The sequence below is a fragment of the Oncorhynchus tshawytscha genome, linkage group LG11 (genome assembly GCF_018296145.1).
Source record: "Oncorhynchus tshawytscha isolate Ot180627B linkage group LG11, Otsh_v2.0, whole genome shotgun sequence".
NCBI lineage: Eukaryota > Metazoa > Chordata > Actinopteri > Salmoniformes > Salmonidae > Oncorhynchus > Oncorhynchus tshawytscha.
The window spans coordinates 42,449,246-42,476,015 of NC_056439.1; the positions used below are offsets into that span (position 1 = coordinate 42,449,246).

Genomic DNA, 26,770 nt, shown 5'->3' on the forward strand with positions numbered 1-26,770 from the left:
TTGATAGTGTTGTTAAAAAGGCAGAGCAGTACTTTATTATGGACAGACTTCTCCCCATCTTAGCTACTGTTGTATCAACATGTTTGACCATGACAGTTCACAACCCAGGGTTACTCCAAGCAGTTTGATCACCTCAACTTTCTCAACTTCCACAGTATTCACTCATATACAATATATTAGGCCCAGCCTTTGGAACTTTGGTTTTCCTAGATATGGCTACATTCGGGAAGTATTCAGACCCGTTGAACTTTGACCTTTTCCACATTTTGTTAGGTTACAGCCTTAAATTGAAGAAAAACATTTTTTTCCCTCATCAATGGACAGGTTTTGACATTTTTGCAAATGTATTATTAAAAAAAACAAATATTCAGACCCTTTCCTACGAGACTCAAAATTGAGCTAAGGTGCATCCTGTTTCCATTGATCATCCTTGAGATGTTTCTACAACTTGATTGCAGTACACGTGTGCTAAATTCAATTGATTGCCTTTCCAAATCCTGTCCACACACCTGTCTAGATAAGGTCCCACAGTTGACAGTGCATGTCAGAGCAAAACCCAGGCCATGAGGTCGAAAAATGTCTGCAGCATTGAAGGTCCCAACGAACACAGTGGCCTCCATCATTCTTAAATGGAAAAAGTTTGTAACCACCAAGACTCTTCCTAGAGCAGGCCGCCCAGCCAAACTGAGCAATCGGGGGAGAAGGGCCTTGGTCAGAGAGATGACCAAGAACCCGATGGTCACTGACAAAGCTCCAGAGTTCCTCTGTGGAGATGGGAGAACCTTCCAAAAGGACAACCATCTCTGCAACACTCCATCAATCAGGCCTTTATGGTAGAGTGGCTAGATGGAAGCCACACAGTAAAAACCACATGACAGCCCGCTTGGAGTTTGTCAAAAGGCACCAAAAGTCTCTCAGACCACAAGAAACAAGATTCTCTGGTCTGATGAAACCAAGAGTGAACTCTTTGGCCTGAATGCCAAGTGTTACGTCTGGAAGAAACCTGGCACCATCCCTACAGTGAAGCATGGTGGTGGCAGCGTCATGCTGTGGGGATGTTTTTCAGCGGCAGGGACAGGGAGACTAGTCAGGATCGAGGCAAAGATGAACGGAGCAAAGTATAGAGAGCCTTGATGAAAGACTGAGGCGAAGGTTTGCCTTCCAACATGACAACGACCCTAAGCACACAACAAAGACAACGCATGAGTGGCTTCGGAACAAGTCTCTGAATGGCCTTGAGTGGCCCAGCCAAAGCCCGGACTTGAATCCGAACGAACATCTCTGGAGAGACCTGAAAATGGCAGTGCAGCAACGCTCCCCATCCAACCTGACAGAGCTTGAAACGATCTGGAGAGAAGAATTGGAGAAACTCCCCAAATACAGGTGTGCCAAGCTTGTAGTGTCATACCCAAGAAGACTCGAGGCTGTAATCTCTGCCAAAGGTGCTTCAACAAAGTACTGAGTAAAGGGTCTGAATACTTAAGTAAATGTGACAGTTTTTTGTTGTTGATACATTTGCAAACATTTCTAAAAAACAATTTTTGCATTGTCATTATGGGGGTATTGTATAGATTGATTAGGGGGAAAAACCCTATTAAATACATTTTAGAATAAGGCTGTAATGTAACAAAATGTGTAAAAAGTTAAGGAGTCTGAATACTTTCCGAATGCACTAGCTTTTTGACTTTCTAAAATGATCGTCACAGGTGGCTCTGAACCCTGACCTTTCATTAGATGAACCTTTCGGTCACTCAGACCCTGACAGCTTTAACCAAAGGTAGCATTAACCGCTAACCCTTGTCAACCTCCAGCCCATAGAGAGAGGTATGGTGTTTTAACTGTAAATGAGCATAAACCTCTCTCACTCACCCAGACCTGAGGTGTAGATGGCCTTGACTGACTTCTTCATCTTGTACAGCACACTGCGGTCCACATCCAGCGCCTGGAGGGAGGAAAGGAGAGAGAGAGAGAGAAAGAGGGAAGAGTGAAAAGGGGAGGAAGGAAGTCCAGTTCTTGTCAGTTCAAAATCACAATCGAATCCATATGGCACACAAACTGTAGCATTGATTTTGCCGTGCTTGAATTACTTCCAAGGGTAATATTGGATGGCAGTAATGTTGTGAGCTCTGAGGTACTTTTGCTTCCTGATTAAGTGATTAAAGGATGGAGGGTTTCTCTTATCTCTGGCATTGATAGCGGTCCTCTTGCCAAAGGCCAATGTGGACACATGGAAAGGGGATACCTACTCAGTTACATTTTGGTTGAATCCATTCTGTTGTGCGTTTTCCCATTTAACCCGAACCCCTCTGAATCTAAGCGCCCGGGGAGCAGATGTTGTAGGAGGTTAACTGCCTTGCTCAAGGGCAGATTTTTCCACCTTACCGGCTCAGGGATCCGAACCAACAACCTTTCGGTTACTGGCCCAACGCTCTTAACAGCTATGCTAACTGCCGCCCCACAGGTGTGTATGTGTTTGGGAGTGCATATCAGTTTGACTTTTGGTAGCAGGTGTGTGTGACTTGCATCTGTTTGTGTGTGAGACGAGGCAAGGCACAGCCTCCTGTCTGTCTGCAGGTGATTTATTATTCAAGACGATACTATAAATAGATCCAACTGATCTCCAGTCTGGTGTAAAAGGGGAGAGAGAAGGAAAGAGAGAGAGGAGTGCAGGAGGAATCCATACAGACCACAGGAGGCTTGTTCAGATCGAGGACCAGTTCAGCTATGGAGGTAGGTCAGGCTGATGCTGTCTCACACCAATGAGAAGCCTATTCTATCATTTCTATTTATTTTATTTCACCTTTATTTAACCAGGTAGGCTAGTTGAGAACAAGTTCTCATTTACAAGTACGACCTGGTAAAGATAAAGCAAAGCAGCGCGACACAAACAACAACACATAGTTACACATAGAATAAACAAACATACAGTCAATAACACAATTTTTTTAAAGAATATATATACAGTGTGTGCAAATGAGGTAAGATAAGGGAAGTAAGGCAATAAATAGGCCATAGTGGCGAAATAATTACAATTTAGCAATTAAACACTGGAGTGATAGATGTGCAGAAGATGAATGTGCAAGTAGAGATACTAGATACTATAAGATGTACTGTATGCACACACACACACACACACACACACACACACACACACACACACACACACACACTAGTGCTGAGCGATTAACCAAAATGTTGGTAATGTTTCTTTTTTTAAACTACCAATTGATTGACTTAGGTTCAACTACTTGAATTCCACTTTTTTTTTTCTTCTTCTGTGAGCTCAATGCACAGAGTCTCTAGAGATCAAACAATTCAGGCATGATCTGATATGTATTAGGGAGTTGTAGTTTCCAACAGGCCAATGTTCTACACAATTTACTGAAGAAAACGTGATAATTAACTACAATGACCATAATCCATTGTGCGGCTACTGTACTTGCCCAGTCTGTTTCTTTCACGCCTGCAATTATTTAATTCATGAAATAAAGTAATCAAATAAATACAATTTTAGATATTTTATTACAGTAAAGTACTGTGAATAAGTGATGGTGAATAAGTGACAAGCAGTCATGGACAGTCACTTCCATCATGGGACTTTTATTAATTGTTTTATTCTGTGTTGTTATAGCACTCAACCCACATAATGCATAGTGCATTTCATGTTGGAAAAATGTTCAATCGAAACCACGATTATTATTTTGTATAAATCGAACTGAAATCAAAAAGCACTAATCGCTCAGCACTACAAAGCATGCACAGAAATCAACTCACAAAGCTAACACACAAGCTAATTGCCTCACACACACGAATGCACTTACATTACACATACACACGATGTCTGATTCCAGCTGAGACAATGCACCACTGTACTAAGAAACTGACCGATTATTAGAGGGTCAACGGGGATTTGGTTTTGTGCTTCGTTAAGTAGGTCCACCCGGCGCCACTCTGCCCTTGTTCCCAATCTCACGGCATTCAACAGATCATCATCTTTGCCTCAGTCTGAATCTACTAAGACTGCAAAATAACCCAGGCAAAGAAGCTACGTTCAGTTTCCACAGATAAACATCAACAGTATTCCTCGCACTACACTGCTAGCCATGAGAGAGAATAACTAGGCCTGAATCAGTGTTGTGTTAAAAAAGGCTCTGTGATGTTTTATATCCAGAATGTCATTCAGTATCTCCCAGTACTCAGGCCCGAGAAGTGCTCTGTGCTCCGTTTTTGCTGGGTTTGTATTTCATGGAGTGGGCAAAAGCTGACGATGTGTTTATTCACATTTATCAGCGGGGGCCTCTTACTGACACAAGAAAGGCCACCTACAGTACCAGTCAAAAGTTTGGACACATCTACTCATTCAAGTTTTTTTAAAGTTTTTTTTACGATGTTCTACATTGTAGAATAATAGTGAAGACATCAAAACTATGTAATTACACATATTGAATCATGTAGTAACCAAAAAAGTGTTACACAAATCAAAATATGTTTTATATTTGAGATTCTTCGAAGTAGCCAACCTTAACCATGATGACAGCTTTGCACACTCTTGGCATTCTCTCAACCAGCTTCACCTGGAATGCTTTTCCAACAGTCTTGAAGGAATCCCCACATATGGTGCGCACTTGTTGGCTGCCTTTCCTTCACTCCGCGGTCCAACTCATCCCAAACCATCTCAATTGGGTTGAGGTTGGGTGATTGTGGAGGCCAGGTCATCTGATGCAGCACTCAATCACTCCCCTACTTGGTCAATTAGCCCTTACACAGGCTGGAGGTGTGTTTTGGGTCATTGTCCTGTTGAAAAACAAATGATAGTCCCACTAAGCGCAAACCAGATGGGATGGTGTATCGCTGCAGAATGCTGTGGTCGCCATGCTGGTTAAGTGTGCCTTGAATTCTAAATAAATCACTGATAGTGTCAACAGCAAAGCACCCCACACCATCACACCTCCATGCTTCATGGTGGGAACCACATTTGCAGAGATCATCCATTCACCTACTCTGTGTCTCACAAAGATTCGGCGGTTGGAACCAAAAATCTCACATTTGGACTCATCAGACCAAAGGACAGATTTCCACTGGTCTAATGTCCATTGTTCGTGTTTCTTGGCACAAGCAAGAGAGCTGCGTCTTACCTAAACTTGACCTCTGAGATCTGGCCAATGGAGGCAGTGCAGCGGCAATACCCCGAGTTACGATACCACTGGGCCTACTGCGTGAGACCTTACTGACTATCAATCCACATCCCACTTCTGGATGTTTCCCTACAATAACCCTCTCGGTCAGGAAACAATCCACATCCCACTTCTGGATGTTTCCCTACAATAACCCTCTCGGTCAGAAGAAGAAAAAAAACACACAAAAACATCTCCCATAAGTACTCAAACAGTCATTTTGATCGTGGCTTTTAAGTCCTGTTTTCTCCAGAAGAGAGAAAAACAATTAACACAAAATCTAAAAACTTCATAATAGCTGAACACAATTACTCATCATGAGACGCTAACAAGATCTCCACCTGAGTATTCCCATTTAATCCAAGCTCCCTGTCCACCAGCTGAGTCACACAACACAGGCCGCCTAAGATTCTCCCAAGACAGCCTACAAGCATTTACCACACAACATTCACTGCAAGTGCTGCAGCCTGCTGACTGTGTCAGTCAGGGGCTAGCAATCCTTTGCAGCAATTGCAGTTGTCAAACAAACATACAAAGACCATGGATATAAATGGAGTTATCCGAACCACCCTTCTTAAGATGCAGCTTTGTTTGAACAATTTGGTCCCAAGAGTCTCCCATTGACCATTCTACTGTAAAAAATTAGTCATTAGCCAGTCTAGTGTAAAATATGACTTGCATAAAACACAATATTATTAGCTCCAGAGACCATCTGGATTCATAGACCAAAACAAAGTCCAGAACCCACACATAATGAAACTCTGGTTTTAAACCACACTGGAGGTATTGTTCAAAGCAAGCTATGAAACAGAATACAGGTCACAATATAGGTGAATCCCCTTTAAAAGTGGAACCTGAGATGCAGAGTTGTGAAATGTTTTTCTCCATCCAATATCACCTTTAGCTCAAACACTCTCCTTCTATCCTTGGTCTGAATATCTGCTTATGTAAGTAGATATTTCAATTAGTCTTGTGAGGGTGCAGGGCTTTCCAAACTCGGTCCTCAGGACCCCAAGTGGTGCACATTTTGGTTTTTGACCTAACACTACACAGCTGATTCAAATAATCAACTAATCATCAAGATGAAAGCTTGATGATTAGTTGATTATTTGAATCAGCTGTGTAGTGTTAGGGCAAAAACCAAAATATGCACCCCTTGGGATCCCGTGGACCGAGTTTGGGAAACATTGGTATAGTGATAATGCCCTAAACCAGGGTTCTCCAACCCTGTTCCTGGACAGCTACCGTCCTGCAGGTTCAGTCCAACCCCAGTCTAGGTGTTCTAGATTAGGGTTGGAGCAAAAAAACTACAGAACGGTTACTCTCCAGGACCAGGGTTGAAGAGCCCTGTCCTAAATGCATTTCTGCTGACATCATCCCTCCCTAAGTATGCAGCAACTGTGGGACGTGTAATATCCAGAATGGATCTCCATTGATTTTTAGTTCTCTCTCTACTTGAAGATGATTCCACTAAGCAGTGACAGAGTAACCCAGGACACAGATATAAATCTATCTGTAGCTCTATGTTGCCCAGATCCAGTGTTTTATTACCTATGTCAATTAGGCAGTCTGAACACACAGAGCTTCCGCAGCAGTCAGTCAGTGGAGTCTTAGCTTTGCCCTATAGCTGTATCAATGTGTTGTTTGATTGAAGCCATAGACATGGCTGGCAGAGGTAGGCAATCAACACAGCAAGGGAGGCCCCATAGGAGAGATAAATTATACAAGCCCCTACAACAACTTGCGAGGTCTGGCAGCCGAGGTAGAAATGTGCCGACTAAGTCACAGTGGTGTGATGGGTTCAGATTCAGCACACTACTAAGAGTAGCTGTCCTCTCTGGCAAGATGGTTGGCAGCTTTCTGGATAGGCACAAACCAAATGGACGGGTGATTTAGAACATACCGCTTCTGGCTTTCGCCACGTGTTTTCCCTGAAGGCAGCCAAGTCAACAATGTGTTTGAGATAAAGGCTCTCTCGCACCTACAGGGATGTACTGAGAAACACTAAGAAGATCATACCTACCAAGTTCATCCACAAAGCTAGGAGGCAAGTGTGATATTGATACACCGTTTGTGTTTTAAACTGCACATCAGAACGCTGTTTGAAGCTCACTGAAAGCTTTTACGAAAAGCATGATCAAGACATGTTTGAAGACTTTAAAGAAACAAAAAAAATCAGGCCATTTACTTAGCCTAGCAGGAGCTGGAGGATTAGCCAGTTTGCTAGGATCTTGATAATTGTTCACAACACATGACACATTTTGTAACACATCAATTTTGTAGAATCATTTGAAGCTGGAGCGTCAAAGATGGTCTGTTGACAACCACATAAAATCAATGCTAAATTGGTCATGAACAACATGTAGCATACTTGCTAAATTACTCCATCTTCAAATCAATCTCACTGGCCAATTTATTTATTTAGCTAGGCAAGTCAGTTAAGAACAAATTCTTATTTACAATGACGGCTTACCCCGGCCAAAGCTCCAGTATGAGCATTTATATCGACAGCATTTGATCAACCATTGAAAATGCCTTCACATTCACAAAACACACATGGCTCATCAAGCAGCATCACACCTCAACAGACACTTTCAATCTGGAGAGAAAGTGCTCCGTCAGGAAATTGGGCATGTGCACAGGGACAGACGGAGACATAATCCAAGTGCAGCTGAACACAACACAGCCCTCAATCACTCTCACACATTCACTCTTTCCTCACAGAGGCAGTCTTTCCTCACTGAGGCAGTCTTTCCTCACTGAGGCAGTCTTTCCTCACTGAGGCAGTCTTTCCTCACTGAGGCAGTCTTTCCTCACTGAGGCAGTCTTTCCTCACTGAGGCAGTCTTTCCTCACTGAGGCAGTCTTTCCTCACTGAGGCAGTCTTTCCTCACTGAGGCAGTCTTTCCTCACTGAGGCAGTCTTTCCTCACTGAGGCAGTCTTTCCTCACTGAGGCATTCATAATTCCAACCAATGACAAATCGGAGTTCACCAAGAAAGGGTCCACTCTTTTGTATGTTCTGTTGTTTGAAGCAGCAGTTTCTAAAAGTAGAGGCTTTTAACCCAATGAGCAGAGAACAAGAAGGGATTTTCACCACTGGCCACTGTACTGTAGCATGATAGGACACTGCTGGGCCTTCGAATCTGTTCCAAGATAACACATTCACGCAAACTCAGAATGTTTCACAGAGGATAAACAAAGTATTTCTTGGGGATTTGAATTCCCTTGCTGGTTCTGACAATGCCCTTGCTTCAGTTGAGAAGATCGAATGAAATAATGAGTCTTAATGCATGACATCAGGCTCCATCTGGCTCTCTCCAACCTGAGCACGCAGGGTCGTGACCGAACGATTGAGTCACATTATACTTCCCAGGACACAGAGAAGGCTAAGGTTTCAAAGCTCCTTGTCAATTTAGATAGATTCCCTCTAAATTTAAAATGCATTATCATCAGGAAACAGCCGGCCCGGAGTCAGATGACAAATAGGGTGGGCTACAACATCTAGATGTTGCCATGTAACTTCACAGAGAAGTATTTTGAGTTGAGCAGAAATGTATCTATTATAAAAAAAATAGATGGCAATAACAGATTTCTGAATTAATTCACCAGTTATTAGCATAACTAGCAATATTAGCTATCGTAAAAATGTTTTGCCAATGGACAAAATTGGGTTCTTACTAGTGGATTTATTACCTTGCGATTACACTAACACTTCTTGAACACCTATAAAATCCTTGTACGATCTAATTGGCTATAAAATAATACGAAAACGACGAGCAAAGACCTTATTTTAAGGCTTTACAATTCAATCCATGACCATATAGGAATCCTATTTCCTCCAAACCACACTAACAATCTCTCTGGCTCCACTACCATCCCACTTCCCCCTGGCTGTCAGTGTCATGACTGGAGAAAAACGCCCATTCCTGCCAGACAGCCTTTAAACCCAGAATGGCTGACCAACACAGACCCCACATCTGCTGTCTGGGCCTGGCTTAGATATGAGCTGAGTAGGCGAGGCCTAATACCTAACGCACTTGCACTAGATTATCCACGGTCTCCCAAATCCATCTACATTATCCACGGTCTCCCAAAACCGTCTACATTATCCACGGTCTCCCAAAACCGTCTACATTATCCACGGTCTCCCAAAACCGTCTACATTATCCACGGTCTCCCAAAACCGTCTACATTATCCACGGTCTCCCAAAACCGTCTACATTATCCACGGTCTCCCAAAACCGTCTACATTATCCACAGTCTCCCAAACAAAAACATGGAGAAAAATTAGCTGGGGAGGGTCATTCTTATTTCATGAGCTTTTTATAGAGCATCCATTTTACAGTCTCTTTGTGGGTTTGGAGTAGATTTTAACCTCCCTTTCTCCTTCTACTGTATGTGAAACCAATGAGGGTGGAAGTCTTGGAATAACAACAGTGTAATGTTTTAAGTAGTTTTCCTAAAATAGATTTGTATTTTTAGGCTACGCTATCATCACATTGGCTAGAGACTAGTTTTGTTTTGTAACAAAAAAATTGCCTCTCTGTCAAAACACACAGAGACGTATTTTATGTCCACTGTTTCCAAGGCCATCGTAAGGCCAGGGGAGGAGGAATTGGGCAAGATAAGTAAAAAGAGCAGATGTTTCAGTGAATAAGGGACATGAGAAAAAGATATGTTGACAATCTGGGAACTTGTGCTTTCCCTCCCTGAGACGAAAGGCAATCAAAGTGCCAGGATTAGATTAGTTCCTTAGAATAAAAGGCATTCCTTGATGACTGCATATTGTATAGTGACAGGGGCGACCCTACCTCATTGTTCTTTTCACAGTACTATTTGATGATGGCATGTCTAGTGGCTTGGACCCCAGCACACTTCAACCAGACCCCCACTACCACAAACTCCCACTCAGAGAAAACAAAGCAGTCGTGTGGGGTCTGAACTGCTGAGGAGCATGGGAGGGAGCAGGGAGGGACACCCACAAAACACGCTTGGTTCCCGTCTGGTATCACACAAAAAAATCCCCTAATGCCGGAGTCATACAAGGAAACAGTCAGTGACGCGAGTTGAAACTTCGCCAAGAAAGGGGGCAGTCTGGGGTAATTATCTAATTCATTGGGGGTACTGGGAAGGGACTTTGATTCTAATCCAATTTTTATAGATGTTATAGTTAGAGCAACCTAACACCCTGAAAAGAAAGGACTGCTGTGCATTCAGTGTTTCTGACTTAGGGTTTATTCTATACCACCCTGGTTTGTAAATGGCGTACAGTTATTACTGGATTGTGGGCCTCATTCACTAGGCCTATATTTCTGAGAAATGTAGCAAGATTGGGGGTGGGGGATTAAACAAGGCAGAGGGGAGTCTGGGTAATGAAGTCTATATGTGCAGCTACGACCGTGGGGAGCAGGCTGCTGTGGCAGAGACCCTCCCGACACAGAGAATGTGAAAAAGCTGTAGATGCGCGGCACAGGGTGAGCGCTCGGCCTTCGGCCTCTCCGTCGAGAGGAGGACAAACAGAAGTGGGAAAGCAGCAACTCATTTAAAAACATTTGACCGCACACACATCCCCCTTCTATAGCTTCCTGGCTGAAGTGCGCAGTTGCGAGTGCATCTTGACAGCAGGTAGGAGTCGAGAGGAGCTTGGTTGTTGGTTAAGGGCTTGTAATTAAGCATTTCACGGTAAGTATTAGTATTGTATTAGGCGCAAGTCACAAATACAATTTGATTTGATACCTGCAAGAATAAACACAACATGTCCATTAAAAAACACCCGACAAGGTAGACAAAATGGTAAACTGAGGATCAGTGTAATTGTAACATTGACAATCAGCTTCTTCCTCAAGGCCATCAGACTGTTAAACAGCCATCACTAACAGAGAGGCTGCTTCCTACAGACTCAAATCATTGGCCACTTTAATAAATGGATGACTAGACACTTTAAATAATGCCACTTTAACAATGTTCACATATCTTATACATCTCAAATGTATATACTGTTTTTTATACCATCTATTGTACCGCTCAGTCATCACTCAACCATATATTTATAAACTCAGCAAAAAATAACAGTCAGTATCTGGTGTGGCCACCAGCTGCATTAAGTACTGCAGTGCATCTCCTCCTCATGGACTGCACCAGATTTGCCAGTACTTGCTGTGAGATGTTACCCCATTCTTCCACCAAGGCATCTGCAAGTTCCCAGACATTTCTGTGAGGAATGGCCCTAGCCCTCACCCTCCGATCCAACAGGTCCCAGACGTACTCAATGGGATTGAGATCTGGGCTCTTCGCTGGCCATGGCAGAACACTGACATTCCTGTCTTGCAGAAAATCACGCACAGAACGAGCAGTATGGCTGGTGGCATGTCATGCTGGAGGGTCATGTCAGGATGAGGCTGCAGGAAGGGTACCACATGAGGGAGGATGTCTTCCCTGTAACGCACAGCATTGAGACTGCCTGCAATGACAACAAGCTCAGTCCAATGATGCTGTGACACACCGCCCCAGACCATAACGGACCCTCCACCTCCAAATCGATCCCGCTCCAGAGTACAGGCCTCAGTGTAACACTCATTCCTTCGCCGATAAATGCGAATCCGACTATCACCCCTGGTGAGACAAAACCGTGATTCATCAGTGAAGAGTGGCAGCGTAGCCTAGTGGATAGAGCGTTGGACTAGTAACTGAAAGGTTGCAGGTTCAAATCCCCAGGCTGACAAAATACAAATCTGTCGTTCTACCCCTGAACAAGGCAGTTAGCCCTCTGGTCCTAGGCCGTCATTGAAAATAAAAATTTGTTCTTAACTGACTTGCGTAGGTAAAAAAAAGAGCACTTTTTGCCAGCGACGGTGGGTTTGTGCCCATAGGTGACGTCTGGTGAGGACCTGCCTTACAACAGGCCTACAAGCCCTCAGTCCAGCTTCTCTCAGTCTATTGCGGACAGTCTGAGCACTGATGGAGGGATTGTGCATTCCTGGTTGCCATCCTGTACTTATCCAGCAGGTGTGATGTTCAGATGTACTGATCCTGTGCAGGTGTTGTTACACGTGGTCTGCCACTGTGAGAACGATCAGCTGGCTGTCTTGTCTCCCTGTAGCGCTGTCTTAGGCGTCTCACAGTACGGACATTGCAATTTATTGCCCTGGCCACATCTGCAGTCTTCATGCCTCCTTGCAGCATGCCTAAGGCACGTTCACGCAGATGAGCAGGGACCCTGGGCATCTTTCTTTTGGTGTTTTTCAGTCAGTAGAAAGTTAGTGTCCACAACTGTGACCTTAATTGCCTACCGTCTGTAAGCTGTTAGTGTCTTAACGACCGTTCCACAAGTGCATGTTCATTAACTTCTTGGATATAGGGGGCACTCTTTTAATTTATGGATAAAAAAAACGTTCCCGTTTTAAACAAGATATTTTGTCACGAAAAGATGCTCAACTATGCATATAATTGACGGCTTTGGAAAGAAAACACTGAAGTTTCCAAAACTGCAAAGATATCTGTGAGTGCCACAGAACTGATGCTACAGGCGAAACCAAGATGAAATTTCAAACAGGAAATGGCCCAGATTTTGAAGGCGCTGTGTTCCAATGTCTCCTTATATGGCTGTGAATGCGCCAGGAATGAGCCTACACTTTCTGTCGTTTCCCCAAGGTGTCTGCAGCATTGTGACGTATTTGTAGGCATATCATTGGAAGATTGACCATAAGAGACTACATTTACCAGGTGCCCGTTTGGTGTCCTCCGTCGAAATTATTGCGTAATCTCCAGCTGCGTGCATTTTTCCATTTGCTTCAGAGGAGAAACCCAACTGCCATGAATGATTTATCATCGAATAGATATGTGAAAAACACCTTGAGGATTGATTCTAAACAACGTTTGCCATGTTTCCGTCGATATTATGGAGTTAATTTGGAAAAAAGTTTGGTGTTGTAATGACTGAATTTTCAGGGGTTTTTCTTAGCCAAACGTGATGAACAAAATGGAGCAATTTCTCCTACACAAATAATCTTTTTGGAAAAACTGAACATTTGCTATCTAACTGAGAGACTCCTCATTGAAAACATCCGAAGTTCTTCAAAGGTAAATGATTTTATTTGAATGCTTTTCTTGTTTTTGTGAAAATGTTGCCTGCTGAATGCTAGGCTTAATGCTATGCTAGCTATCAATACTCTTACACAAATGCTTGTGTAGCTATGGTTGAAAAGCATATTTTGAAAATCTGAGATGACAGTGTTGTTAACAAAAGGCTAAGCTTGTGAGCCAATATATTTATTTCATTTAATTTGCGATTTTCATGAATAGTTAAGGTTGCATATGGTAATGAGCTTGAGGCTATGATTACGCTCCCGGATACGGGATTGCTTGACGCTAGAGGTTAACTGCTTATGGTCCTTTGAACAAGCATGGGTTACAGTGTTTTAACCCTTTACAATGAAGATCTAAGTTATTTGGATTTTTACAAATTATCTTTGAAAGAACGGTCCTGAGTTTATGTACATATTCTTATTCCATCCCTTTAGATGTGGGTGTATTAGGTAGTTGTGGAATTGTTAGATTAATGTTAGCTATTACTGCACTGTCGGGACTAGAAGCACAAGCATTTCGCTACACACACATTAACATCTGCTAACCATGTGTATGTGACCAATAAAATTTGATATGGTAAAGACTTTCACTTATTAAAAAAAGAAAACTGTCCAAACACAACTCATAGGCGTTTGGTGCTTTAAAACTCACTGGTGAAAACTACAAAAGGGAAATCCTTAGACCTGGACAGTCACCACCTGCCAGCAGTAATCCTCACACTTTGGTGAGGACATAAAACAGAGTTACTAAAACCTGCAAAGAAAAACACCGGTTCGAAATAGAAAGCCAGGCAGTGCCGAATCCCTGGTTTAGGGCTGGGCAATATATCAATTGAATTTGATTATTCAGAATGTATGTTTTTGCACGATATTCCAAATGCCTTTATTGCAATAATCAAGTTTTTATGAGTGTTTATGTCTGCTTGTTCTCATGTTGTCATTTTGGTCTTGTCTCCTTCCGTACTGTGCACACCTTCCCATTTACACCAGAGATCTGATGAGATGCACATGTCTCCGCCATAACAACAGGAGTCTACCCAAAAGACAGGAAAACAGGCGACAAGATAAGGGTCCAAATTAAGCCCAAAGAAACGCATTGGGCTCTGTATCAGCAACCATCACTCCTGTGTTCCAATGGCACGTTGTGTTAGCTAATCCAAGTTTATTTTAAAAAGGCTAATTGATCATTAGAAAACCCTTTTGCAATTATGTTAGCACAGCTGAAAACTGTTGTGCTAATTAAAGAAGCAATACAACTGGCCTTCTTTAGACTAGTGGAGTATCTGCAGCATCAGCATTTGTGGGTTCGATTATAGGCTCAAAATGGCCAGAAACAAAGAACTTTCTTCTGAAACTCGTCAGTCTTTTCCATGAGAGACATTGCCAAGAAACTGAAGATCTCATAGAACGCTGTGTGTTACTCCCTTCACAGAACAGTGCAAACTGGCCCTAACCAGAATAGAAAGAGGAGTGGGAGGCCCCGGTGCACAACTGAGCAAGAGGACAAGTACATTAGAGTGAATTGCCCATATATTTGAAAAAAAAAAATGGAGATATGATTTTTAGGCCATATTGCCCAGCCCTACTCTGGTGTAGCTAAAGGCTACATCAATGGATGGCTCCATTTGTGTCTGGAGAAACCACTTGCCAATTGAATGACCCTCTGCCCTGAAATTGACCACTTCAAAGACATTTTCCCTTCCTTTGTTGTCAATGGGGTGTCATATGGACACTTTGTCACATGAGGACCAACATTCCACACCGCAGATTGGTTTATTCAACCATCGTTGACAAACTTTCAAATTCGTCTTTGGGTTGGGGTTTGGGCGCAAGATGATTCTCAGATTTCATTTCAGCAACCACTGCCTGTGAACACTGGACAAGATGTGGCATGCCTGGAAAGCAGAGGGATTTGGGATTTTCAACACTTAGTGGCTATTTGAGACCGTGTGAGAAGAGCTGTTCCTCTCAACATTACCGATTTACAGGGAACAATTGAAAAGATACAGTGCCTTCAGAAAGTTTTAAAAAACAGCATAGTTTCCACATAGACCCACTCTCTCCAAGATACTGTTGAGAGACCGTGTGAAGGTTTAGGGCAGAGCTGACCACAAGGAGGAACAGCTACAAAACAACCACAGCCAGATCTGAACACCTACAGGCTAAAGGCTATAGGTAGTCATCAATAAAACATGGCAATACGGTGCAAAGTGTTCGATTTGGCTGCTCCTTGCCCCCAGCTCTGCTAAAATCATTGAAAACTACATATCGTTCAAAGGATTGTTAAATAGAATAAACTATTTGGTTGTAATATCATCACCTCTTGAAGAGCATGCCTTCAGAAACTATTCATACCCCTGGACTTATTCCACATTTAGTTGTGTTACAGCCTGAATTCAAAATGGATTAAAATTTATTTTTCTCTCTCACCCAACTAAACACAAAGTGAAAACATGTTTTTAGAAATGTTTGCAAATGTATTATAAATGGAATACAGAAATGTAAATTACATAAGTATTCACACCTCTGAGTCAATACATGTTAGAATCACCTTTGGCAGTAATTACAGCTGTGAGTCTTTCTGGGTAAGTCTCTAAGAGCTTGACAAACCTGGATTGTGTAACATTTTCCCATTATTCTTTTCAAAATTGTTCAAGCTGTCAAATTGGTTGTCAATCATTGCTAGACAGACATTTTCAGGTCTTGCCATATATTTTCAAGTAGGTTTAAGTCAAAACTTTAACTCGGCCACTAAGGAAGATTGGTAAGCAACTCCAGCATAGTTGGCCTTGTGTTTTAGGTTATTATCCTGATGAAAGCTGAATGTCTCCCAGTGTCTGAACCAGGTTTTCCTCTAGGATTTTGCCTGTGCTTAGCTCCATTCTGTTTTTTCTATCCAGAAAACCTCCCCAGTCATTAACGATTACAAGCATACTCATAACATGAAGCAACCACCACTATGCTTTAAAATACGGAGAGTGGTACTCACTAATGTCTTGTATTGGATTTGCCCAAAACATAACACTTTGTAATAAGAACAAAAAGTGAATTTCTTTGCTACATTGTTTGCAGTATTACTTTAGTGCCTTGTTGCAAAAAAACTACAAATTCTGAATTAGAAAGGACTGGGCGTATTGGTACAACATCCAAAGTGTAATTAATAAGTTCACCATGCTCAAATGGGATATTAAAATGTTTGCTTTTGTTTTTTTACCCACATACCAATAGGTGCCCTTCTTTGCGAGGCATTGCCACAGCATCACCAGCAGCATACCACCCTGCATACCACTGCTGGCTTGCTTCTGAAGCTAAGCAGGGTTGGTCCTTGTCAGTTCCTGGATGGGAGATCAGATGCTGCTGGAAGTGGTGTTGCAGGGCCAGTAGGAGGTGCTCTTTCCTCTGGTCTCAATAAACAAGTGTCCTGACTCTCTGAGGTCATTAAAGATCCTATGGCACTTATTGTAAGAGTAGGGATGTTAACCCTGGTGTCCTGGCTAAATTCCCAATCTGGCCCTCAAACCATCACGGTCAACTAATAATTGCCAGTTTACAATTGGCTCATTAATCCCCCTCCTCTCCCCTGTAACTATTCCCCAGGTTGTTGCTGCAAATGAGAACGTGTTCTCAGTCAACGTACCTAGAAAAATAATGGATAAAAAAAACACTTTGGAAAACCTCTCTGGTCTTTGTTGATGAATCTGTTTGAAATTCACTGCTCGACTGAGGGACCTTACAGATAATTGTATGTGTGAGGTAGTCAATTAAAAATCATGTTAAACACTATTATTGCACAGAGTGAGTCCATGAATCTTATTATGTGACTTAAGCACATTTTACTCCTGAACTTATTTAGGCTTACCATAACAAAGGGGTTGAATAAATATTGACAAGACATTTCAGCTTTTCATTTTCACAAAACGTAATTACACTTTGACATGATGAGGTATCGTGTGTAGGCCAGTGACCAAACATCTCAATTTAATCAATTTTAAAGTCAGGCTGTTACAACAAAATGTGGAAAAAGTCAAGGGGTGTGAATACTTACTGAAGGTGCTGTATACTACTGATGTGAAGTGCTTGAAGATTCAGGTGACTGAGCAGTGAAGACAAGTGGAACTTCAATGATTGGTCGTTAATAGAGTGATTAAGAGGTGAAAAGGTCAGATAAAGACAAAACAGGGAGCTTGGCCAATCCCCATAGGTGCAGTACACTTTTACTGAATCACACTCAAGACTGTTGGTTGTAGGTGTGACACAGTGACCCGCATTCACTCTGTGGGAATGTTCTGGTAGGCTGTACGATGAACAACTGTTGAACTGGAAATTCAGGATCTGATTATGCCCAGAGTATACCAACTGAGAATACAAATGTCAAGCTTTGAATGAAAAAAAAAGAGAGCTTTTGAACTACCTAGGGTGGAAAATCAGGAAAGAGACCCGACAGCACCATTTTAAAGGAGTCTGTTTGACTTAATAAGGAAGTATTTAACAAAGTTTATAAATTAGCAGGGGACTGATGAAAGCTCAGCGTGAGGGAGGGATGGGTAAATTAAGACCAAATGTGTCTAGCTCCCCATAAAATCCAGTCAGCGTAAACACAGTTTCTGGTCTGCTCGTATTTACCAATGTGTAGGCCTCATGGCGGAAACTTAGCAATGCCAAATGCAAAGTGCCATAGTTGCATACAAGGAGCATTGAGGATGCTTGAGGGACTTGGAGTGAGACTCTGCATTCACCTGGAAAGGATCAACTGGTGACTTTGGAAACTACTTTGACAGGCACTACTTTGACAGAAACACGTTAGGCAGAGGCACTACTTTGACAGAAACACGTTAGGCAGAGGCACTACTTTGACAGAAACACGTTAGGCAGAGGCACTACTTTGACAGAAACACGTTAGGCAGAGGCACTACTTTAACAGAAACACGCAGAGGCAGGCAGAGGCACTACTTTGACAGAAACACGCTAGGCAGAGGCACTACTTTGACAGAAACACGCTAGGCAGAGGCACTACTTTGACAGAAACAGGTTAGGCAGAGGCACTACTTTGACAGAAACACATTAGGCAGAGGCACTACTTTAACAGAAACACGCTAGGCAGAGGCACTACTTTGACAGAAACACGTTAGGCAGAGGCACTACTTTAACAGAAACACGCTAGGCAGAGGCACTACTTTAACAGAAACACGCTAGGCAGAGGCACTACTTTGACAGAAACACGTTAGGCAGAGGCACTACTTTAACAGAAACACGCTAGGCAGAGGCACTACTTTAACAGAAACACGCTAGGCAGAGGCACTACTTTAACAGAAACACGTTAGGCAGAGGCACTACTTTAACAGAAACACGTTAGGCAGAGGCACTACTTTGACAGAAACACGTTAGGCAGAGGCACTACTTTAACAGAAACACGCTAGGCAGAGGCACTACTTTAACAGAAACACGCTAGGCAGAGGCACTACTTTAACAGAAACACGCTAGGCAGAGGCACTACTTTAACAGAAACACGCTAGGCAGAGGCACTACTTTGACAGAAACACGTTAGGCAGAGGCACTACTTTAACAGAAACACGCTAGGCAGAGGCACTACTTTGACAGAAACACATTAGGCAGAGGCATAATACATTCAGCTGTATTAAAGTTCGTGCCCCTCTGGGAACAGCTTAAATCTCTCAGCACATTTCTGTAGTTTTTTTTTTCTTCAGCTTTACAATATGTGGACAGAATGGGTACATTGTGCATGTCCCAACTCTCCAGGGAGGCAGACCTGCTTGACAAGTGGATATAGTATGAGGAAGGACATTAAGGATATCTAAAACAAAGTTCCAGAGTTTGTTTTCTAAAACAGAGTCTATTAACCCGTCTTTTGTTGACTAATGTAGAAAATCTGTTGAAAGAGGCATAATTGCGAACAGCATATCCAGTAATGTAAAGAACAACCTAAATCTAGCCATTAATGACATCATAAGACCTTGTTGATGGCTTACTCATATCCAGCTTCTCACACTGCTCGCTTAGCCCGGAAGCCAGCCGCACCCATGTGTCGTCGGAAACGCTGTACAACTGGCAAACGAAGTCAGCTTGCTGGCACCCGGCCTGGAGTCGCTAGAGGAGTCGCCGCTGGAGTCGCCGCTGCTAGAGCGCGATGGGACAAGAACATGTCGGCCGGCCAAGCCCTCCAATAATCCGGATGAAGCTTGGCCAATTGTACCACAGCCTGGGATCGAACCTGGGGCTGTAGTGACACATCAAGCAATGCAATGCAGTGGCTTAGACCGCTGCGCCACTCGGGAGGCCCTCCCACTGCAGTTAAGTGAACACGACAACCCAGCAACACAATTAAAATAATTTCTGAGGAAACTGCTCTGCCCCTGTAGAGGCCATGGCAACAAATCAATGAAGTAGTTCATTAATGAAGAGGCACAGCATGTCAGGAACACTTAAAAAGGAGCTGACGGTGGGTCTCCACACTCCCATGTACCCCATGCACAACAAAGGCTGGTGCACTCCTGACCCCTCTCTCCGATCACACACCGTTCTATTAAAAAGATTGCCTCGCACCCCCTTATTCCGATGAATCATCCTGTGTTGTGGCAGTGTTGTATCCCAACAGCCCAGGGTCACCAAGGGGAGCCCAGGCCCCAAATCGATAGGGAAAGTACCGTGACCCGTCCCCCTCCCACTATTTAGCCACACGGGGGGGCTTCTCATCTGTAGAAAGGCCCCAAAGAGTGAGAGAGAGAGCCTGAGACTGGGAGATAACAGGGAGCCTGCTGTCCCTGGCTCCAGTTATGCAAGATACCTTACGCTTCAAACACACACATTGGAGGAAACATGCTGGGTACTCTTAGGGTAACAAAAGAGGACTTTTCATAATTTCCGATAGAAAGGTTGTGTGATACCATTCTACCATTCCAGTGTTTTCCTTGCTATATTGTATTTACTTCGCCACCATGGCCTTTTTTTGCCTTTACCTCCCTCATTTGTTCACATCGTATATAGACTTATTTTTCTACTGTATTATTGACTGTATGTTTGTTTTACTCCATGTGTAACTCTGTGTTGTTGTATGTGTCGAACTGCTTTGCTTTATCTTGGCCAGGTCGCAATTGTAAATGAGAACTTGTTCTCAACTTGCCTACCTGGTTAAATAAAGGTGAAATAAATATAAATATATACCAAATCAAATCTAATTTTATTGGTCTCACATGGCTTTTCTTCTTGTTTGCTAACTAGACTGTCAGAAGTGAGGATGTAGACAAAAAACATTGGCTAAAAAAATAAAAAAGACCAAGATAAAGAATGAAAAGAGACAAAAAACAACAGCAACAAAAAATACAACCAGCTTCCAGATGGAACAACCGTAGGTCATTAACCAGTTCAGACAGAATCTGGCAGGGGATCATATTTACTATGGGGCATGTTTGGTCCAAAGCTCTGAGGAGAAATGGTCTAAATGTGGTGGTCCTTCCAGCGAAATCATTTCAATTACACAAAGTATTAATAACGTCCTTAAGAGGATGCAGGCCAAGGTGGCTGGCAGTCTGGGCAGCTCATTCATCGATTGTCTCTGCATACTTTATCCTTGGTGTCTGAGGCCTTGTTAAAACGTTCCTCCGTGCCACCTGTTCTGCGCTACAGGTGCTGACTCCAGCCCAGCCTGGTGGGTCCCACAGACTATGCCCAGGAATCTCAGAGTAGATGAGGCGATGCCTTCCACTGGCCCGGGAAGAAAATACCAAATTGTTTGCATATAGTCAATTTACACACAGCGGGCTCCATGAGAAAACCTATTACTATTTGCCTGTAGATACAGTCAGGAGTATATTACTGTTCAGCCTTCAGATTACACACCACAGAGTGAAGCAGCCTGGGGTGGCTGGAAGATTGTTGATATAATCTATCTTTTTATAACGGATATAAGTTGCATCCATTTCTCAGTACGCAAAGAGGAACCTGTTGATTATTGTGTGTAGCTTGGCAAATAAATAATTCTCTCTGAATGACAACAATGATGTTTGTTTCTAACATTAGGACTGTTTTCCTAAAGAAATGAATGCGCTTTGTGTTTTGTCACCTTCACCACATCCGCTATCCACTGCTTTTCACAATCTTGGGGAATTCAATTAGAAACCACCAAGTACGGAGTGGAGACCACTTCCTCATTGTTAACCAGATACATAGAACAGACTCAGCACATGAGATTAGGGCTGGTGCAAACAGTTGCCCCGAATGCCACGGTCATTCCCCTGATACTTCCCAATAATCTCCATACAGAACCATGCAGTTGAGACAACATGCCTCACCAGAACCATGCAGTTGAGACCACATGCATCACCAGAACCATGTAGTTGGACAACATGCCTCACCAGAACCATGTAGTTGGACAACATGCCTCACCAGAACCATGTAGTTGGACAACATGCCTCACCAGAACCATGTAGTTGGACAACATGCCTCACCAGAACCATGTAGTTGGACAACATGCCTCACCAGAACCATGTAGTTGGACAACATGCCTCACCACATGTAGTTGGACCACCAGAACCATGTAGTTGGACAACATGCCCCACCAGAACCATGTAGTTGGACAACATGCCCCACCAGAACCATGTAGTTGGACAACATGCCCCACCAGAACCATGTAGTTGGACAACATGATTCAACTGAGAAAAATTAGCAGTATGTATGGAGGAGACAGAGAGTCAATGAGCCTGGCTGGTCCAACATTGGACCCCCTATTGTGATTGTGTGTGGGCCACTGCCATGCTCAGAATCCAGGAATGTTTCTCTGTGAAAGGAAGGCCCGTGTTTGCACAATGGGTGCAGTCCGGGAACATGAAACATCATCCAATTTACAGGCCAACACAAAGGATAGGCCCAGTTAATGCAACACGTGTGGGTTTCACACTCTGATGCGCTATCCTGTAACATACATTTACCTTTGAGTAGGAAACTGCAGTTTGTTTGCAACCCATAAATCAGAAACGGCTGAAGTTCCATAAAACCAAAAGAACAGTCACATCAAAGCACTATGGATTACTCAACCGTTGTTCAATGCTGATAGTCAGTCAGACCAGCAATTTAGTACTTTGCTTCGTTCCCATTGTGACTGTGGCCAAAGCAAAGTAACTTCTGCACAGTCAAAGAGACCTCCTTGCTCAAAATGAGAATGTATGTGATCGGACTAATATCTCTTGTAAAATGACAACAAAGGCAGGTAGCACAAAGGCATGGAGAAGTTGCCTCATTTTACAGCAACCCAGAGGGGCATTAATGACACAAGGCACAAACATCCTCTTAGTGGACCAACTGTTTTTATAGTTGTGGTTTTTAGGCCACAGTAATCCGAGTAACTCTTTTAGTAGCTCCACCTCTGCTGGACACATTAAGCCCATTTATTTGGAGATGAGAGACAAAGCTTTTACAATCCACAAGCCTAATTAAAGTTCTGTCCACTGTAATTGGTTTATGTAGAAATAAATCACACAACAGACTAGGTCCCATTAAGCCCTGTAAGTGGCAGTCTCTCCTAGATAGTGTGTCTCCCTGTGCTACACTGTGGGGATAGCAGGCTCATCTGAACAGACCTGGTCAATGCCATCAGTCCAATCTGAGGATGAAGGGTGAGCACAACACTCATTCCAGAGCACTCATAAGAGACAAGCTGTCATCACACAGGACTGGAATCGGCCCACGTGAAGCAGACATCATGCCATCTGGTCCACAGATATTCACACTAAATCACACCTCTCCCACAATTAATCTCTCACTCCAATAAGTACAGCCTTAGCACGGAAGTGCCTAGTTTAATGTGAAACCAAAACTTGGATGCCAAAATGTGTAGGCCTCAAAGGCAATGATCAAAACTGAAATGGCAATGGTTTTCTATATATTGCGAAACATTGCTGCCCTGTCGACATTTTTCAGTCCTGAAATACAGACTTGAGTAGGCTACATTCAGACAGTCCTCAGCTGTCACTTCAAGGGCAAAATGGAGACGCTAGCAATTTTATAGCAAGACAATTCTCTAGTCACAGAATCAGCACAATGCTGGGCATCCAAAACAGCGCCATCAGATCTCCTTTATGCACGCTAGACTGTGATGTCACCTAATGCCCATGTGAAAGCCTTTAGTGTATACAGAAAATAAAGCAGATCTTTATTGTTAAGCCATTAACATGGAGGGAGGAATAGGAATTGTCTGTTTGCCTATTTAAATAATAATATGGCGTTGCTTCTCTGATTGACAGTGCCCAGTGGCAGTGTCCATTGATAGGCATGATTAACCTACCACACACACACACACACATGACCTTTCACCTCCTTAAAATCAGCTGGATTAATCAAATATGGTTTGCATTTCTTCATAGCTCATAAATTACAATACTAGAGCAGTAAGAAGGAACATGGGTCTAGAAATGACACTGACACATTCAAAAACACTGCTGCAATCCAAGGCACCTTGTGAGTACATTACTGAGTCCAGGCAACTGGCTGGACACAATATGTAGAGGTGTTCACAGTTTACTGCAGTGTCTAATTGGGCAAACAGACATGAGGCCTTACAACAAGCTCTGTCAAATTGGTTGTTGATCATTGCTAAACAACAATTTTCAGGTCTTGCCATAGATTTAAGTAGATTTATGTCAAAACTGTAACACGGCCACTCAGGAACATTCACTGCCTTCTTGGTAAGCAACTCGTGTTGATTTGGCCTTGAATTTTAGGCTATTGTCCTGCCAAAAAAGGTGAATTAATCTCGCCGTGTCGGGTGGAAAGCAGACTGAGCCAGGTTTTCCTCTAGAATTTTATCTGTGCTTACATAATTGTTTTTATCCCGAAAAACTCCCCAGTCCTTAACGATCACAAGCTTAGCCATAACATGATGCATCTAACACTATGCTTAAAAATATGTTTTGGAATATTTGTATTCTGTACAGGGTCCCTTCTTTTCACTCTGTCAATTAGGTTAGTATTGTAAAGTAACTACAATGTTGATCCATTCTCAGTTTTCTCCTATCACAGCCATTCAACTCTGTAACTGTTTTAAAGTCACCATTGGCCTCATGGTGAAATCCCTGAGTGGTTTCCTTCCTCTCCGCCTAGTGAGTTAGGAAGAACACCTGTATCTTTCTAATGACTAGATGGTGTATCAATACAAACAAAGTGTAATTAATAACTTCACCGTGCTCAAACGGATATTCAATGTCTGCTTTTTTATTTTTACCCATCTACCAATAGGTGCCCTTCTTTGCAAGGCCTTGGAAAACCTCCCTGGTCTTTGTGGTTAAATCTTTGTTTGAAATTCACTGCTTGACCGTGGTACCTTATAGATAATTGTATGTGTGGGGTACAGAGATGAGGTACTCATTCAAAAATCTAAAATCACTATTATTGCACACAGAGAGTCCATGCAACTTATGTTACTTGTTACTTGAACTTACAAAGGTAAAAAATAAAATGAAGCTACTGTCCCTCCAGCAGCATTTCATGAACATGGATGAAGATAAGCAGCACATGCAAACAACAGCAATAAAGCAGATTTGGGGACATGAACAAGGGGTGAGTCTCCTTTGACTGCCAGTTAGTATTATCCCAACACATGACTGCTATGAAATGTGGCATTTATGGATGACATCTTTAACTGTTAATACACAACAGACACAAATAAAATAAAAGATAACCATGTGGGAAATGCTCAGTCAGTGCTCTCATTAGGGTTAGGTGGTGGGGGTGGGTTTTCATAGAACAAAGCGGAAGTGATCCTTCTGTTAACGACCTGCAAGTTTGATGAAGACCTCTCAAACGCACAGATACTGGGGCAAAGCTAACCCATCTATAAACCACAGGAAAAGTCCTATTCTCGGGCGTGGCCTATTGATGCAAAATAAATACCGAATTTATTGAACAGGTGCCACATTAATTGCAAAGCTCTTCTATTCCTCAATAGACATTCAATTTTTTTAAATAAAGAAAATGTAGAGCCATTGTTTGTATGATATAACTGTTTCCATTGAACTGTCCATGTTTTCCTGGTAAACTCTCGATATTGTCATCTGGGCCAAGATGTTCGTTTTTGAAATCGTTGATTGTAAACTAATGGTCAAAGGAGATGTCCCAAGTAAACAAAGCAGCTAATACCGATTATGCGGTTCTATTATCCAATAAAAACTAAGTGGCTATTGTTATATTCTGTACATAACAACATCAGAACGGTGTACAATAAATTACGATTAGTAGCCTAATTGGAGAAAACAAGTTTCCACTTTCCTCTGTGTGAGAGCAATGCAGAGCAAATGGCTCTAGTGCTTGATGAAAACGCCCAACCATTCAGGAAAAAAGCCTACTGTGATAATATAGCATTTTGGCCAGTTAGTTTAGAGTACCTTTATAACCGACATAGGTACAACTAGGTCTAAGTAATGCATTATAACCTTCGACGTGTCCGGTGATGCTACCGAATGTGGACCTTGAAGTAGCCTATAGGCTTTGGAATTCACCACACCACTCACCTCCTCCAAAGCAGTCACGGTATTCCTACAGTGGGACATTCTAGTGGTGAAGTTTGATGCAGTTGGCGCTTTATAATCTTCATTTGTCTCCGCCATGAACTCGGACACTGTAATTTGGTCCGGCATACTTTATCCTTTTAGAAAATATATTGTATTCCTTCCTGTTAAACACCCGGGATTTAATTCGAAGTTTACGTTTACAATAATATAAAAGTCTGATAAAATGCTCTCATGTAAACCATTGCTAGATGTGTGTTATTCCCTTGTTCGCGCTCGAGCAGTCACACTGCAACAATGTTGCGCGCCTGATTGTAACAGTCGCTGCGGTAGCCTTTTCGATTCCAGATGGCTCGCGGTCACTGCTCTTCCCCGTTAATTTGGCGGGTCCCACTCGACTTGCAGGGAAATCCAAAAAGATTAAGCTTCTATGATTTTCTCTTCTGTAGGTGTCCTCTCTCTTCCGAACCTCAGATAAAAGCCTGTTAACTTCTTTCCAAGCGTGGGAAACAACGAGGCGTTCTAATGCAAGCTCAGAAATTGACAAAGGTGAAGGAGGGATTCAATGGATGTGCACGATCCAATGGAGATCCCCAGCTGGTCAATTTGACCCAATCAGAGTCAATGGAAGGCGTGGTCTCTGTCATCATTACAGCGGCATCCAGAGGTTTTTTAAGGTAGATCAAAACTCATGAAATAGCCTATATAAATAATTCTGAATCTGTTTATTATTATGTTTCCATCAATTTTAAGATTAAACTGTGTCAGACTAAGATCTATTTTCTTAATTCCTACGCACATTAAACTACAGTTCATTTATTGTTTTGACCTACTTCAGTCAATTCCATTTTTGTCATTTATCAGATGCTCTTATCCAGAGCAATTTACAGGAGAAATTAAGTACCTATTGACAGGTTTTTCACCTAGTGGGCTCAGAGATTCAAACCAGTGACCTTTTGGTGAATGGCCCAACACTTAACCACTAGGCCAGTGGTTCCC

General features: G+C 42.6%; 1 protein-coding gene across 1 annotated transcript in view; it reads right to left on the minus strand.

Annotated features, from left to right (window-relative positions):
* LOC112262212 (arf-GAP with SH3 domain, ANK repeat and PH domain-containing protein 2-like) overlaps positions 1 to 26,340 on the minus strand; it is a gene marked incomplete at its 3' end in the record, with an annotated part of 79,440 nt that extends 53,100 nt beyond the window's left edge. The window contains 2 exon segments of the mRNA XM_042330148.1: positions 1,870 to 1,942; positions 25,775 to 26,340. Of these exon segments, the coding sequence (XP_042186082.1) occupies positions 1,870 to 1,942; positions 25,775 to 25,900 (199 nt within the window).
* Positions 26,341 to 26,770: the final 430 nt, after the last annotated feature.